General features: G+C 45.1%; 1 protein-coding gene across 2 annotated transcripts in view; it reads left to right on the top strand.

Moving 5' to 3' along the window:
- ITPKB (inositol-trisphosphate 3-kinase B) overlaps positions 1-17,567 on the top strand; it is a 163,940-nt gene that overhangs the window by 134,656 nt on the left and 11,717 nt on the right. For both annotated transcript variants that reach the window (XM_036756128.1, XM_036756127.1), the window contains exons 3-6: positions 195-294; positions 1,704-1,917; positions 10,311-10,515; positions 14,477-14,578. In XM_036756128.1, coding sequence (XP_036612023.1) covers positions 195-294; positions 1,704-1,917; positions 10,311-10,515; positions 14,477-14,578 — 621 coding nt within the window. The remainder of the gene's footprint in view (positions 1-194; positions 295-1,703; positions 1,918-10,310; positions 10,516-14,476; positions 14,579-17,567) is intronic.

The following is a 17,567-nucleotide window of genomic DNA, read 5'->3' as shown; positions in this document are numbered from 1 at the left end:
GGTTCACTGATCCGATGACAACTCCAAAGGACTCATGTTGAGAAATGCTGTGTGCCTCCAGAGAGACAGACAGAGACAGAGGGAGAGACAGAGACAGAAGGAGAGACAGACAGAGACCTTGCTTAGAATTCACCTGACCAATAAGTAGGAACCCTCTTTCTAATGGGTAGGACTTTTTCTTTGCTGTTTTCTAGAGCAAATCATGGCGGAAAATCAAGAACATGGTGCACTGGTCTCCTTTCGTCATGTCCTTCAAAAAGAAGTACCCTTGGATCCAGCTGGCAGGGCACGCAGGTAGGACCAGCTCCTTTGGCCTCTCCCAGTAGAGCCCAAGGAGTCCCCTACATGTTGGGGGGGGTGCTACCCATTACAACCATGTCTACCTTTTTGGGAAGGTGAAAGTTGAAGTTCAGAGGGCAGAGCTTGGGCCCTGGGATGTCTCCAAGGAGTTTTGGGGTATTTAGGGTTAGAAGTAGGTAGAGGCAGATAGGTGGTACAGTGGATAGATCAATAGGCCTGGAGTCAGGAAGACCCAAGTTCAAGCCTGGCCTCAGACTAGCTGTGTGATCCTGGACAAGTCACCTAATTTCCATCATTCTCAGTTTTCTCACCTATAAAATGGGGGAAATAACAGAACGTACCTCCCGGGATTGTCAAGAAGACCAAATGAGATTACATGCATAATAAGGTGCTTTGCGTGGTGGCTGGCTCATAGGTAGGCACCAAACAAATGTTAGCTATTGTTATTATTATCAATAAAGTGGGGTGATAATAGCACTAACCACATAGAGTTGTCATCAAAATCAAATTTTATTATATATATAATAAAGTGCTTAGCATGGTGACTGGTCCATAGTGGGCCTGCAATACACTCTTGTTCTCTTCCCCATGTTCCCCAGGATAAATTCCTCTAAAAGATGAGAGGTTATGGCCCAATATTGGGACAGCCACCCCGTTTTGAACCCTGTTCTTCAACATAGCCTTTCAAATAAATGCAGCTTATCCTCATTTTAATTCCTCCCTTCATGTCTTTCCCCCACTCCTTGCCCTCCATAAACTGTCATGGCGGCCTCTTCTTCCCTGTGGCATGTAACAAACAGAATGATAGTCTGACCCTGGAGCTTCCTGAGGATCAGGGTCCTCTAATTCTGGGATGAAAGGAAGAGGAAATCCTGAAGATAACCCCCATAGCAACCCTCACAGCATGTACCAGATATCCTGTTCGTTTCAGCATTTATCATACACTGTCTGTTGCAGCTTTAATGTTGCCCCAGGGTCTCCTTTCTCAAATTATATTGTAAGCTCCTCTAGGATCAGGACTCTACTTTATACATTTATATCACCTGCCCTCCCTAGTACAGTACCAACTACATGAGAGGGGCTCTGTAAACATTTCTTGAATGACTGGTGCCACTCAGGTTCTATCCTGACCCCTAATTATGGAGCGGAGGTTACCCAGAATTTTCCAAAGCTTTACCAGGAGAGCCCTCATTCTAGGTCCTACTTGGAAGCCTGGAATATAAAATTTTGCCAATTCATTTCATTCGATTTTCATCCAGTGCTTGCTATTTACAGAGCACTATCCTAGGTACCCACCTACCCCTCCAAAAAAATTAGGTCAAGACACAACCTCTGTCCTCATGGGGCTTACAGTCTAACAATTACTTGGGGACCAAACTCTTTTGTTCTGTCTTGTGATTCAGGGAGTTTCAAAGCTGCAGCCAATGGCAGGATCTTGAAGAAACACTGTGAATCAGAGCAACGTTGTCTTGATCGCCTTATGACGGATGTTCTGAAGCCCTTTGTCCCTGCCTACCATGGGGACGTGGTGAAGGATGGGGAGCGGTATAACCAGATGGAGGACTTGCTGGCTGACTTTGACTCTCCCTGTGTGATGGACTGCAAGATGGGAGTCAGGTGAGCCAAATTTATGTGGTTTTGCTTGCTGTGAGATGATGTTGCATAGTCAGAGGGGTTTGTGAGGAAACTAATAATTGAAAGAGAACCTCTAAAGACTAGTTGGGCCATGGGAGTGATTGGGAAGTTAAGGGAGTGTTCTCTAGTTCCTAGACGTCTCAAGAGGTTAGAGCATTTTACTAGGGACGATATGCAAATTCAGGTTCATTTGAGGTTAGCCTTGGTAGTGGAAAGACTGTTTTGGACTAGAATCTGCCATCTTAGACCATCCCTATACATTTTATAGCCCAACTCTGGATGACTTGATGCTGGACCAGGCTTCACTTTGTATTAAAGTGGGGCCTACTCCGAGACAGCCATCCCTGAGGTAGACTGGAGGGATGACCCCCCAGAGAGTTGTTTGAGATGAGTTCATGCTGCCAGATACTCTCTGTTCCATACTTCCTTAGGGAACAGTGAAATAGTAGGAAAGTTACTGGATGCACGGCTTTGGAATGGGATAGTTTGGGAGAAGGATAATGTAGGCATCGAGCAAGATGATTATTTGCTTATAATGGAATGATAAAAAGGAAGCTATAAATACATTTAGCCCTCAGATATTTCTGTAATGAAGGAGAGGGAAGGAGTGGATAAATAAAAATAATTATTCATTCAAAAATATATTTTTATTTAGCTTAGGGACACAATCAGAGACACACAATGGGAGTCAGAGAGATACTCATCTATATTAGGCCTGGACGCAATGACCTTCAACTCAGCTGGAAGCTGGGGTAAAATAATCAGGGGTGGAGAACCTGTGGCCTCGAGGCCACAGGTGTCCCTCTAGGTCCTCAAGTGTGGCCCTTTCACTGAATCCAAACTTCACCAAAATAGGATCCTATTTGATCTGTGAAATTTGGATTCAGAGGGCTGCACTTGAGGACCTAGAGGGCCACACGTGGCTTCGAGGCCACAGGTTCCCCACCCCTGGGTGGTATTGAGTGGTCTTGCATAAACCACAAATTATGTCATCTTTTGTGTCATTTGGGCACTTAACCCAAACCCTAAACTATTAACAGACGACTAAGAATTGATGGTGGGAACCTAACCCACTGTTGTATTCCTGCTCTTCAGAGGTCAACAACATCACCTTGGGAACCATTGGCAGTGCTAAGTGATGGGGGTTGGGCAGAGGCATAGAAGGACAAAGGGAAAAAATGGCAGAATCTCAAATCGTTCGAGTTGGAGTGCTGATTATAGCTGACAGCTCTTTAGCATTTACAGAACACCTTTGTGTGCATTATCTCGTTTGATTGACATAAAAACTGTGAGGCAGGCGCAGCCAATGCTCCATTTGGAGGGATCAAGTCCAGATTTCCCAGCATATTTGTTCCCTGTGATTCAAGGAGACAAAGGGACTTAGCAGCAAGGGGAAGAGGTGAGATGAGAAACATGAGCGGGTTTTATTACCAGTATTCCCTCATTTACTTGACAAAGGTGAGAAAGAGACTTGAGAGAGGGTAAATGACTTGCCCATAGTCACACAGCTGGTAAATGTCAGAGGCAAGATTCGAACCTGGGTCCTTCTGACTCCTGGTCCACACTGTGTCTGCTTCTTCACACTCCCTACCTAAAAGGAGCTTTAGCTGAACTCATGTATGGGCAAGCATTTTGCAAACTGTGAAACTTTAGGCACGTGACAGGAATGTTTTGGCATTATAATAATTAGAGAGACAGAGATAGAGACAGACAGGCACAGAGAGAGACAGAGACAAAAAGATAGACAGAGAGAAAGAGAGAGACAGACACACATAGAGAGACAGACAGACACACAGAGAGACAGAGAGAGAATGAGAGAGAGAGACAGACACAGAGAGAGAAAGAGACAGAGACAGAAAGACAGAGAGAGAGAAAGAGACAAAGACAGAGAGAAAGAGACAGACATAGAGAGAGAAAGAGACAGACAGAGACAGAAAGGCAGAGATGGACAGAGAGAGAGAGAAAGAGAGAGACAGAGACAGAGAGACACAGAGAGAAAGAGAGACAGAGACAGAGAGACACAGAGAGAAAGAGAGACATACACACATAGAGAAAGAGACAGACAGACAGAGACGGACACACAGAAAGAGACAGAGACAGAGAGAAAGGGAGACAGACACACAGAGAGAAAGAGACAGAGACAGAAAAACAGAGAAAGAGAGACAGATACAGACACAGAGAAAGAGACAGAGATAGACAGAGACAGAAAGAGAGAGACAGACATAGAGAGAGAGACAGAAACAGAAAGACAGAGAGACAGAGAGACACAGAAAGAGAGAGAGACACACACAGAATGAGAGAGACAGAGATAGACAGAGACAGAGAGAAAGAGAGAGAGACAGACATAGAGAGAGACAGACAGAAACAGAAAGACAGAGAGAGACAGACACAGAGATAGAGAGAAAGAGAAACAGAAAGACAGAAAGAGACAGAGAGACACAGAAAGAGAGAGAGACACACACAGAATGAGAGAAAGAGACAGAGATAGACAGAGACAGAGAGAAAGAGAGAGAGACAGACAGAAACAGAAAGACAGAGAGAGACAGACACAGAGATAGAGAGAAAGAGAAACAGAAAGACAGAAAGAGACAGAGAGACACAGAAAGAGAGAGACACACACACAGAAAGAGAAAGAGAGAAAGAGACAGAAAGACAGACAGAGAGAGACAGAGGGAGAGAAAGACAGAGGGTGAGAGACAGGCAGCATGGCCTAGTGAACACAGAGCTAGCCTTGAAGCCAACATCTGGGTTCAGATCAAGTCTCTGGCACAGACTGTATGTCTCTGCATAAGTCCCTTAACCTCTTAATGCTCTAGACAACTCTTTCTAAGACTCAAAGTTTCAGAAAGATGCTGGCCTGCATTGGTAGGGGGAGTTTCCTTACCTGAGAGTCCTCTTACTAACAAATCAATCAGTCACCATGAATTTATTAAGTGCCTACTCTGTGCCAAGGACGAGGGATACAAGTAATCACAAGACCAACCCCTATCCGATACTATTACTGGGTAGAAGGGGAGAAAAGGGAATAAAACAGATGTCTAGAGTGGACAGCAATAGCAGGTTCCCATGGAAAGTGTGGGCCCTTTCCTTTCCGATCTGTTGCCATCAAGATTCTTTTCCCTCCCCAGATGCCTCTCCTGTGACCTGCTTGGTTGCATAACTGAACAAGTCAGTTTGCCCTGACAATACCTGATGAGCTCCCATCATTGGGTTAATGTTACACTGCGTTACCCGAGGCCGTCTTGCCAGCCTCAGTGTGGCCATGACCCAAATGGGCACAGAGGATTAGATGGGATAGATGAAAATGTTTAGGCTCTTCCCATTGCTGGCCCTGAACAGTCTGGGGAGGTGGGTGGGATGGAGTGGGGTCAGGGCACAGCAGAAACACCTGTTTTCTCCAATTGAATTGACCTACTTCAAATTCTTAGGGGAGAAGAGGTAGGGTTTGGGGTGAGGATGTCATGGTTGGCAGACCATGTTCAAAGGAAAGGGACGAGATGGAGACTGGCATAAAAGCTTGACCACTTTCCCTCTTCTCCTTCCTACCCTTTGATTCTCTCATATGAAAGGTGAGCTGTTACACTGGAATGTTTTGTGTTTCTTTAGTACTGTCTGGTGAGGGTTTGGGTGAAAACTTTAGGGAGCAGTGGATAAATGAAGGAATACCAGTAATAAAACCTGCTTGTATTTCTCATCTCACCTCTTCCCCTTGCTGCTAAGTCCCTTTGTCTCCTTGAACCACAGGGAACAAATATGTTGGGAAATCTGGACTTGATCCCTCCATCAGACAGTAAACTACCAAATCTCATTTCTCCCTCTGAAAGACCCTTCCTGGAGACACCCAGCTGAGCTCCGCTGGAGCCCATGCTAGTGTCTTCAAGGGGGAAGCAGGGGACCTTTCTTCCAACCAAAACACTGCAGCAGAACTCTTCCTGCCTGGAGGGGAGTGGAGTTCAGGTGGCAGCACAAACAAATGGAAAATATTCCAACTGGCGCTTACCAGAGCCTTGCCCAAAAAAGCACATCTTTGTTTGGAGAGATCACAGCTGATAATTTCCTGAAAATTGGCTTGCCTGAGTGGCGACCTGCTTCGGCGCAGGCCCCTGGCCTTGAGAACCTCCTAGGTGGAGAAATGTCATTTGTCTCTCTCCCTTAAGAGAGAAGGCAGAAGGGTCCCTGATGCAGAGCTGATGAAGTTGTTGCCTTCACCCCCTCTGCCCAAAACAGCCTCACAGTGAGGTGCAATGCCCTGGTAGGAAGGAAGCTTCAAATTCCTTCACCTGGAGAGTTTCCAGCAAGGCTAAACAGCAGCCAGGGGGCCGCCGCCAGGCCTAAGGCACAGTCAGGGAAGAAGGAATGCAAGAAGGAGGGGAAAGATAAGTACCTGACTCCCAGTCTCGCACCCAACCCCAATCCCAGTACTTTCTCATTCGTCTCATGCAATAACATTCTTGTCCCTGTCTTTCCATAAATCTGCCATAAAGGACCCACCAGACATTTGGGAGGCATCCATTATTCTCAGCTTCCATCCACCAAGCCATGGTGCCATGTTGGTCCTCTTTCCAAGTACTTGCTATCTCAAGGGTGCTAAGGGTGGCACCCATCTGTAACTGCTTATCTGTCGTCCCTTGCTACATAACTGGTTTGCCTCTCCTTCCAATCTTACAAGCTTTTGATGTCTTCACAGCCACTTCTCAGGCAAGGCATCATTCTGCAGCCTCTTTTCAATCACCGTGTGTCTCTTCGTTGGTCGCTTATAATTCTGATTCCTCCAAGATTATGACAATCTTGAGACATAGACAAGAAATAAAGAAGGATACTGGTTATAGAGTACTGGGTTGTCTTCGGACCCAGACCTTTCCTTGGAGGGGACTTCAGGGAAAACAAGAGGCTCCTTGCCTCGAGCTCTTGCTTCTCTCAGTTCCCCTCCATTCAGCATGTGACTCTTATTGGTGGTGCTACCATGCTCAATCAATCCAGCTTCAAATTCCAGATCCTGTCAGTGAGCACTATTTATATGAGTCTGGAGAAAGTACAAGTAGGGAAGAACTTTGACCTTAGAATCTTGTTCCTGTTTAAGAAACCACAGAGGAGGAGTTTTGCAGAAGTATAGTCCCTGACCCTCCAGTCCCCTGGAGTCTTCCCCCTTCCAGAACATGTCTCTTGAAAGGGAGCCATGTCTCCTTCCCAATTAGATGCCTTCTCATTTATATCAGAAGTCCTAGATGAACTATTTTAAAATTGGCAGATATCAGATGAGGGCAGCTAGGTGGTACAGTGGTTAAAACACCAGGCCTGGATTCAGAGAGACTCATCTTCCTGAGTTGAAATCTGACTTCAGACACTTGCTAGCTGTGTGACCTTGGGCAAGTTGCTTAACCTGTTTGCCTCAGTTTTCTCATCTATAAAATGAGCTGGAGAAGGAAATAGCAAACCACTCCAGTGTCTTTGCTAAGAAAACCCCAAATAGAGTCACGAAGAGTTGGACATGACTGAAACGACTCAACAGCAAAATGGCATCAAAACAACTCAGTGCAGAAACACCCTGTCTAGCACACTTCACTGTGGTATCCTTTATTGTAGAAACAGTGTGTGTGTGTGTGTGTGTGTGTGTGAAGGATTGAATGGATAAGAAAGAAAAGAGATGTCTCAGCAGTCTTCTGCATATCTTAGAAGATACAACAGGGGACCAAATGTCAAGAACAGGAATTTTCCTTTTTTTAAAGTAGGATTCAAGTTCCCCCCTCCCCCACCCTTTTTCTTTCATTTGAGTTGTGATACCAGTTAGTACAATGGTATATCTTCACTTGGGCGGAACACAGCTTAGACTGGGTGTTCAGCATCCTAAAAAAGAACCCCAAGAAAGAATGGTCAGCCCAGAGAAGGATGATTAGGGGAATGGGGTGGGTAGGAAGGACAGAAAACAAGGCTGCATGAGATAGAGAGAGGAAGAGAGAATTTGGGAGGGGGAGGCAGGCCCAGGAGAAGGAAGAGGGTAGGCCTCTAGCTTGAAATAGGCTGCCTGTGTGGGCAGCTTCCACCTACGCAGAGTGGCCAGAGGAAGGCGACTTCCCTGTAATGTCACTGACATTATTCATTTCTGTTTAGTCACATGCTCCTTTGGTAATTTTGGAAGCAGGCTGGGGGAGTTTAGAGAGAGAGGGAGAGAGAGAGAGAGAGGGAGAGAGAGAGAGAGAGAGAGAGAGAGAGAGAGAGAGAGAGAGAGAGAGAGTGTCCAGTAGGCAAAATGTAGGAGCAGGCAGAAGGTCATGCTTATCCCCTAAAGAGGTGACCTCTACTCATGTGTCTATGTCCCGAGTCAGGCAATAAGGAAAGGATACCTCCTTAGATGGAAGCTCGTGGGACCCTACCCTAGTGACCCTAGGCTTTATTGGGAGAAACGAGAGAACCAAAATAGGTTATTTGTACTCCAAGAACATCACTGAACCAACCTGGATTGTTTGGGGGAATGGGAAAGAGACTGAGACCATTTATGAGACCCTTAATTGAATATTTGAGATTTTTACCCCTTCTAGACTCTTCACAAACTGGATCTAGCTCATCCCTCCAGCCCTTTCACATCGTATTCCCCTTCATGCACATTATGGTCCTTCCAAATAGACCACCTATCTCCTTACTATTCTAAATCTGTGGCATTCTGGCTCTTTCCTTCCTGGAGATGCATTCTAAGACCACGGCCTAGAATAGCTTCCCTCTTCACCTTCTCCTCTTAGAAGCTCTAGGCTCAGGTAACCCTGTCTGCACGAAACCTTTTCTGATCCCTCGGCTGCTCATACCTTCCCCCCAAATTATATAGTATCTGTATTGTATATACATATGTGTATACACCTCTATCTACTTATCTACCCATCCATCCATCTATCTACCTCTCTCTCTCTATTTATCTATAATCTATCATCTGTCTGTCTGTCTGTCTGTCCATCTATCTATCTATCTTCTCTTCTGCTAGATTGAAAGATCCTTGGAGGCAGGGATTATTTCCATTTTTTTATCTTTGTTATTTGCAGCCCCTCGTAGAGGTGCTTTGCACACAGCAGATACTTAATATATACTTGTCAATTGATTGTTATGGGAGTACAAATTCCAAAGCCGTCCCACTCTCTTTTTCTGGCCCTCCAATGAAGTCTAAACCACTACTTGATAGAAGGTAGGGGGGATGTGGGCTGACCTATGACAAAATTAGAATTAATCACTGTAGGGACTTGGATAGCAACTGAGGTACTCAAATGATGGTTCCTTGCGATGGAGTCAGAAAGAACATATGTTCTGCCTCCTCTTCCCTAGCTGGAGGCTCTAATCATGCTGCAGCCTTCCCCTCCTCAGCTCCCTGGGGCCTCCTGCTTTTTGTGGCGCTGAGTAGGCTTGGTTTTAGACCATGGCCTCTTTCTTTCTCTTCTCAGTTGGCTACCATTATGTTTGATTCCATTCAGACATTTGTTAGTTACCTGCTGGTTATAAAGTAATGTGCTAGGCTCTGGCATATAAAGAAGAAAAAGACTGCTGCTGTTATGTTCTCTCCAGAGAGAGCTCTAAGTACAGGATTCCAGCCCTAGGGCATCCATCTGTCCTCAGTGGTCCGTAGGATGAAGCTTCCCAAAGTGGATGCTGTTTTCTTTTCTCCTCCCTCCTGTTAACAGTGGAAAGAGTGCTGGCTTTGAGGTCAGAGGAATTGGATTTGGATACTGGAGCTGCCACTAAGCTCAGTAATACTTGGGGCCTATCATTCCTCCTCTGGACCTCAGTTTCATTGTCTGTTAAATGGAGGGATTAGACTAGATTAAGGGTTCTTAACCTGAGCTCCATGGACCAGACTGTGGATAGATTTCATGATGTCTGATGAAAATAAAATTAGATTTTTATTTCAGTATTATTGGTTTCTTTTTTAATCTTGTGTATTTTATTTTAAGCATTTAAAAACATTATTCAGTGGAGGGGTCCATGGGCTTTACTAGACTGCCAAAGGGGATCTGTGACACATAAAAGATTAAGGACTCCCAGACTAGGTGGTATCTAATGTATCTAAACCTATGATCCTTTGGCCTTTGATTCTGTGACCTATTCAGAAGATGGCAGAGAAAGACCTATAAGACAGGCCCTGGAGTCCTCATCCTACTACTAACCGACAAGACGACTTTAAGCAGGTCCCTATATTTTTTGTGCTAACCATCCAATAAAATGGAAATGCTAGGAAATCCCATCTTCCTGTTTCCCCCTTACTTTCCCACCTTTGTCGCTACTCTTGTTGGTTAAGTATGTTCGGATAGCTGGAGCCCAATAGGAATGGGATGTGTACCCTGAAATGGCAGCATGCCGATGCCACAGAGAACCTTGATGCACCTTTGTACGTCATACAGGACCTATCTGGAGGAGGAGCTCACCAAAGCTAGGAAGAAGCCCAGCCTTCGGAAAGACATGTACCAGAAGATGATTGAAGTGGACCCTGATGCCCCAACAGAAGAAGAGAACAATCAGAGGGCAGTGACCAAGCCCCGTTACATGCAGTGGAGAGAAACCATCAGCTCAACAGCCACCCTTGGATTCAGGATCGAGGGCATTAAGGTAAAGAGGGAAGTGAGGGCTGGGGAGGTAGGGCCACTCAGAACAGGGCTGTGGCAACCCTACTGTTTGTACGGTGGGAGCCACATGAATTTCAACCCTTACCAACCCACCCTTTGAGAGTCTTTCCAACGAGTAAGTCATTGAATTCCTCCAGGTTTTTTGTTATTGCTGAGTTGTGTCTGACTCTTCATGACTGCGTTTGAGGTTTTCTTGGCAAAAATACTGGAGTAGTTTGCTATTTCCTTCTCCAGCTCATTTTGCAGATGAGGAAACTGAGGCAAGCAGAGTTAAATGACTTGCCCAGGGTCACACAGCTAGTAAGTGTCTAAGTCCCGATTTGAACTCAGAAAGATAAGTCTTTCTGACTCCATCCACTGTGCCACATAGCTACCCCGAGGCAGCTGTTTCTCTAGGACACAGGGCTATTTCTTTTTCCCCATGTAGTTAAATGCAAATATATTCCTTATAGGAGCCAAACTCAGCCTGCCCCTAAGAGAAAGACATTCAGTCTTTGAAGTTTTCAGTCAAGAAAATCAAACATTAGATGACCTGGGCTATAAAATCATAGATTTAGAACTAGAAGACCATTAATCCAGTCCTTCCTTTTGAGATACCAAGAGGTTAAGCACTTTACTCAAGGTCACGTAGCTGATGTTGGAGGCAGATCTGAACTCAGGTCCTCCTGATTTCAAGTCTAACGCTCTTATCTACTACTCCATATTGCTTTATCATGGTGTTGGGTCCTAGATCGCCCAAACATTTCTATCACGGAGGCCAAAGTCTTGGCATAAGATTAGCTGAGAAAACAGGTTTCACCCCCACCCCCCCAAAGGAAGGAACTTTCTAGCTTGTCTTCCTATACTCAGAACAGGACAGTCAGAAATCAGCTGTAGCCTTGCCAGTAGGCCAGCTCCACAGAGGCGTGGTCAGCTAACTCTCAGAAACTGCAGGCATTGTGAGGCCATTTTCGCTTCTTTCTCTGGGCATCCAGGAAGCCAGGGATTGTTTACTCAGCATTGAGGAGACAGCCAGTGAATGCATTGCTGCCTGGGGCAGAAGCCATTCCCCTCTCAAGAAACAGCCTGCTTAGTAGTCAGAGAGTAGGCCTGGTCTCCCATTAAAAAGGGTCAACATACATTGATTAAGTCCTACTTCTGTGCAAGGGAGTGTGTCATAATGGTTAGAGCATCAGCCTTGAAACTGGGAAGACCCGAGTTCCAGTTGCCCATCTAACCCCCGTTGGTTGTGTGACCCTGGGCAAGTTGCTTAGAGTTGCTCCAGGCAGCTGTCCAAAACTGTAAGTGAAAGAGAAGGTACTGATCTCTGTTCGTAGAAGGATTTCCTTCTCTGGGAGGTCTCTCTACCTTGGGAAGTAGGTATAGGTATTATTCCAATTTTACAGATAAGGAAACAGAGGCAGACAGCTTAAGTGACCTGTCCCAGGTCATACAGCTTATAAGTGTGTGAAGCAGGATAATAATAGTAGTCATCATCGTCTTCGTCGTCATCCACTGCGCAGCCTTAAAAGTACAGAGCTTTAAGATTTGTGAAGCACATTACAAATATTACCTCATTTGATCCTCACAGCCCTGGGAGGTAGGTACTGTTATTATAAGGTTAAGCCGCTTGCCATCGGTCACAAAGCCAATAAGCATCTGAGGCTAGATTTGAACCCTGTGCTTCCTGACTCCAGGACCAGCGCTCTGTCTACTGCACCACCTGGCTGCCTCTTATTCTAAGCTTGTCCTAGGCACAGTGGGACGTTTACAAAGATAAGCTTGACACGAGCTCTACAACCCATCGAGGGCGGTGGAATGAGGAGATAAGACCAAAAATAATGTGATGTGAGGTAGAGGGAGGTCAGTGCAGAGAAATCTGGGCAAAGCGCTGTGAGAAACTCAGGAGGGGGGAGGTCACTTGGAAGTTCAGAGAAGGCTTTTTGGAGTAGGGCTGGGGGAAAGTGGGAGTAGAGGTGAGGGAGGAGCAGGTGGGGGGTGGATGGGAGACAGAGTGGTCAAAAGGCCTTTTTGTTAGAAGTACAGTTGTCCAGTGTAACTGAAGAGGGCTCGAAAGGGTTAAGTCAGGGTTTGGTTAGCTGGTGGCCTGTCCGAGCCCATTTATTCCCCATCCAATAGAAGGTCCTCAATTCCTCTCCATTTTTGGCTTCATCTAGAGTGAGCAGTCAGAGGAGGCGTGCTACTCCTGTGGAGTAATGCCCACCCTTCTCTTTCTTCATGTAAATGTCCCCAGCTGACACTTCAGATATACCTGGTGCACACCAGGCCAGATGAGGTCAGTGGAGAGCAGGTGGGTACCAGATGTACAGTCTGACCTCCTTCCTCAGATGAGATCTGCCCCTAATCCCTCTGCCCTCTTTGCAGAGACATGCAGGGGAAGGGAGCGTATCCTCCCTAAATGCCCTGTTTTATTCTTTACTGTTTTTCCCTGCAGAGCCTCATTCAAGGTTTTGATTTTGAGTTCAAGGTTTTAGTTGATGCAGGATTTGTGGTGAATTTATAAATAAGATGCTGCCAGAGAGTTGTATCACACTGCTTGTGCTTTTTCAGCTACAGTATCTAATTTTCAGGCAGCATCTAGACCTGCACCCTAATATAGGTAATAGTCCAAAGAAACCAGCTTCACTGTGGTCCCCCAGCCACTGCCTATGAAATACAGTGGCTTTCGGAGACCCTTGCTAAATAATATGTTTACCTTTCCTCCCAAGCAGCTATTTAACCTCCTTAAACCAATCTAGTTTTTTTTTTTCTTTTAAGCCTTTGGACAGGATGAGAATTATATTTTTATGCCATTATATTTTCATGCCGTTCTCTGAATCCTTTTTTCATCTTCCTTTCTTTCCTTTTGTCCTTTCCAAACAAATCACTTTCTTCCTTTACCTTCTCCTCTTGGACAGGATGTTCTTCCGGTCCCTGTCCATTGTCCTGTTGTGGGAACAGATGGGATCCTCCTCCATGCCAAAATTGCACTGATTTCGAGAGAAACAAACTGTTTATCTTAGGACTCCCTCTCAATTCCATGGAGGCAGTGAGGTGGCTTAGTGGATAGAGATCTGGGCCTGGAGGCAGGAAGGACTGAGCTCAAATCTGGCCTCAGAAACTTACTAGCTATGTGACCAGAAAGGCACCTAACTTCTGCTTGCCTTAATCCACTGGAGAAGGAAATGGCAAACTACTCCAGTATCTTTGCCAAGAAAACCCCACATGTGATATGGTCCATGGGGACATGAAGAGATAGCTACTCTACTCCCCTGTCCAGGAAACACACTCCACAGATGAATCTTGATGCAATTTGGTCAAGACTATATATTTGCGTACCCAATTTTCTATTCCTCTTTTGGCTCACACCTTCCCACCTAGACTATTGATGTTCTTCCGATGCCTGTCTTCCTCTTCCAGAAGTAACATGGCTAAGAGCAGATGGTCTGCAATAATTCACTAGGTGGTGAGGAGAGCTAAGATGAGAAACTATTCATGAAGCGGCCCTTATTAACTCTTCCCATGTAAAGAGTAAAAGTCCAATGAGGTCTCCTTCACAAGAGACTAGAAGAGCAGGGAAGCCTGTGACTTATGTGCAAACTGATCCTCTTGGGTTGGCTGTTTGGTGGTGGACTGAGTTGGTTATGGAAAGGATTATACTGTGGCATTGTTTTTCAGGAGAATCTGAAAGGAAAGGTCTCAAATTCCCAAAGAAAGCCAAGTTTAACTTTATTGTGTCTCTGTGTAAGAGCCGGAGGAAGGCTCAGGGAGAGAGAATGAGTGTCACCTCTGGATTTCCCGTGCCACCGAGTTAAGGCACTTATTCCCTTACAGCAGGCACCCCAGTCCGTCCAGGGACCAACTTTCCTATCAGAGTTCCAGCACAAAAGCAGAAGCCATTTGCTATCGTATGTACCAGTGACTTCATCCCTTAATGGGGAGGGGGTATTGCTTTCTTTTTTCAGAAAGAAGATGGCTCTGTGAACCGAGATTTCAAGAAGACCAAAACAAAGGAGCAAGTTACTGAAGCTTTCAGAGAATTCACCAAGGGAAACCGTAACATCCTGGTGAGTAGCATGTGATCAGAAGAATGGAATCTAGAGAAGAGTGCTTCTCTTCCTGTAAGCTCCTTGAGGGCAAGAACTGTATCAATTTTTTTTTTCTTTGTAGCCTCCATGCCTAACAGAGTGCCTGAAACATTAGCAGGAGTCTCTGTTCAGCACAAAGTCTTGACATGTCATGCTTGGAAAATGAAACAAGAGTCCTGGAAGTAGGCAAATACTATTGTGCTTGTATAATCCATCACCCTTATTTTGCTTTTCTCCCTGAAGTGCATTGAGGTTCTAATTATATTAGAACATAGATTTTAGCCCTAGAAATGCCTTAGAAATCATCTAGCCTAACCCTCTTTGTGTTGCAAATGAAGAAACTGAGGCCCTGGAGAGTGGTAAGAATTCATGGCCTAATAGATTTAGAACCCTTCATTCCAAAGCTGGGTTAGTGTTTGCTGGGTCCTCCTAGTTAGGAGGCAGCTAGGTGGTAGAGCACTGAGCCTGGAGTCAGGACGATCCAAGTTCAAATTCAGCCACAGGCATTAGCTTTGTGACTCTGGCAAGTCACTGAACCCCTATTTGCCTCAGTTCCTCATCTGTAAAATGGCAACTCACTGGAAAAGGAAAAGCCAAACTCCCTAGTATTTTTGCCAAGAAAACCCCATGGACTCCATGGGGCCATGAAGAGTCAGGCACTGCTGCACAATACATGTGAGTATATATGTATGTGCATAGGTGTGTATGTATGTATGTATATATATATATATATGTATATATATATATATATATGTGTATATATATATATACACATACACATACATATTGCTCAGAAAAACTAAAATGTCGTATTAATGTCACTATAAACACATGTGTATATGTATGATGTATGTGTATATATTAATATATCTTTTATCATATGAGTATACATACACATGTGTATACATACATATTGTGCAGAAAAACTTTAAAGTGTTGTGTTGTCACCTTTTACGATCTTTGTGTAATATATGTGTATATATTAATAGATCTCTTTTGTCATATGAGTATACGTACACGTGTGTATATACACATATTGCTCAGAAAAACTTTAAAATGTCCTATTAATGTCATCTTTTATGATACATGTATATAAACATGTGTGTATATGTATAATATGTGTGTATATGTTAATATATCTTTTATCACGTGAGTATACACACATATTGCTCAGAAAACTTTAAAATGCCGTATAAATGTCACCTTTTATACATACACACATCTATATACACACATACGTATCATGTATATATTATATGTATCGTTATATATGTATGTATTTATGTACAAGCTAATTTGATCAGCCCAACAACCTTGTGAGGGAGGTGCTGTATTACCCCATTTTACAGGTGAGGAAACTATTGAGATGGAGGAAACTTGCCCCTGGCCACCATCCAGTAAGGATCCGAGGCAACTGGGCGGTGATGGACAGCACGCTGGACTCACATTCAAGAAGACCCAGGTTCAGAACCTGCCTCGGCCCCTTACCGGATGGATAAATGTGGGCAAGTCAGTCCATTGCTCTTGGCCTCAGTCACCTCAGCTGTAAAATGGGTCTAGTAATAACACCTACCTGGCAGAGGTGTTGTGAGGATCGCATGAAATGATGCGTATAAAGTGCTTGAAAACTCTTAAAAGTATCCTGTCAATGTCAGCTGTTATTACCACTCCTGGCTCTCGAGTCTAGCACTCTGTCCACTGGAATGCCTTGCGTCCTCTGAAGTCAGAGGGCTTCACATTTAATTACTCCCTGCGTTACCTTGAACGTGACTCCCGATGTCTGTCTTCTTACCCGTGAGACCAGGTGGTTGGACCATAGGCGTCTGAAGTGCTTTTCAGCTCTTGTTCCACGTGCCAATGAAGCTCTGCCACTGGCGTCTAGTGGGGATCTCCCTGTCCTCTTTTTACTCCCAAGGCCTGATTCACCTAAGCCCTTGCCACACTGTGGCACTGCCAGCTGTTACCAGGGCAGGCAGCAGAATCTGCTTTAACTCTTGACTGACCTGCATCGTCATAGAGGCCTTTTCTGACAACCCTTGAGTTGTCCGGGGAGAAAAGGTTCTGCTCTTTAGCGATGCTAGATCAGGGAGCCAGGTGCATTCGCCCCCCGACCGTGACTCAATGGGGTTTATTCTTGGTTCTGTAAACTCCCCAGAGCCTCCGGTCCAGGTCCCCTGCCAAGTTGCGTCACTGTGTACAGATGGGCATCAAGTAACTTTGCCCGAGTGAATGACAATATCCCACAACGAACCTGTTGTCCTGAGTTCATTAGACTAACAAGCTTGACCAGTGTTTTCCTGGGGGGACTGGGGCAGCAGGGGGCAAAGGGGGTGGCTAGGGATTATGTGGAGTCATCAGGAGCCTGCCCCACCTCACTCCTGGTACCGAGAAGCCAAATGCTGGTGGCAGGCGTGCAGATTGTGATCTTCTTCATGCCTGTCATCACTCATCTTTGCCTGCCCCTTTGAAAATCAGGAACATTGAGCTTTGTCTTCAGGAATACACCATAGCAGTGAGGTTTTTAAGATTTAACTGGATGGAACCTGCAAACATTCCAGAATGAATGCAGCCTATAACGTCATGAATTAATAGGCGGTAGAAAGTAAAGTGTGGCATACATAGTGGGAGCAGCATTAGCCTCCTCCTGTTCCCAGCCAATGACTTAGTGGGGGTAAAGTGGAGGAAAAGTCCTGCACTGGGGAGTCCCAAAGGCCCACAGTTTCTGTCACTCAGTAGCTACAGGACCACAGGCAAGTCATTTAACAACTCTGATTCTCAGTTTCCCCAACTGTAAAATGACCTGTGTAGACTAGATCAGGGATTTGGAACCTTTTTAGGAACTACAGCCTATATGCCTGTGGCAGTCTGGTGAAACCTCTCTTCAAATTAATGTTTTTAAATGAGTAAGATAAAATAAGATTACAAGGAAAACCAGCTTTATTAAAGTGAAGGGGCAGTTTTTTGCTTT

Source organism: Trichosurus vulpecula, chromosome 4, assembly GCF_011100635.1.
Source record: "Trichosurus vulpecula isolate mTriVul1 chromosome 4, mTriVul1.pri, whole genome shotgun sequence".
In the NCBI taxonomy this organism is placed as follows: Eukaryota; Metazoa; Chordata; class Mammalia; order Diprotodontia; family Phalangeridae; genus Trichosurus; species Trichosurus vulpecula.
Note: the sequence above shows the minus strand (reverse complement) of the source record. Positions and strands in the feature narration are given on the sequence as shown.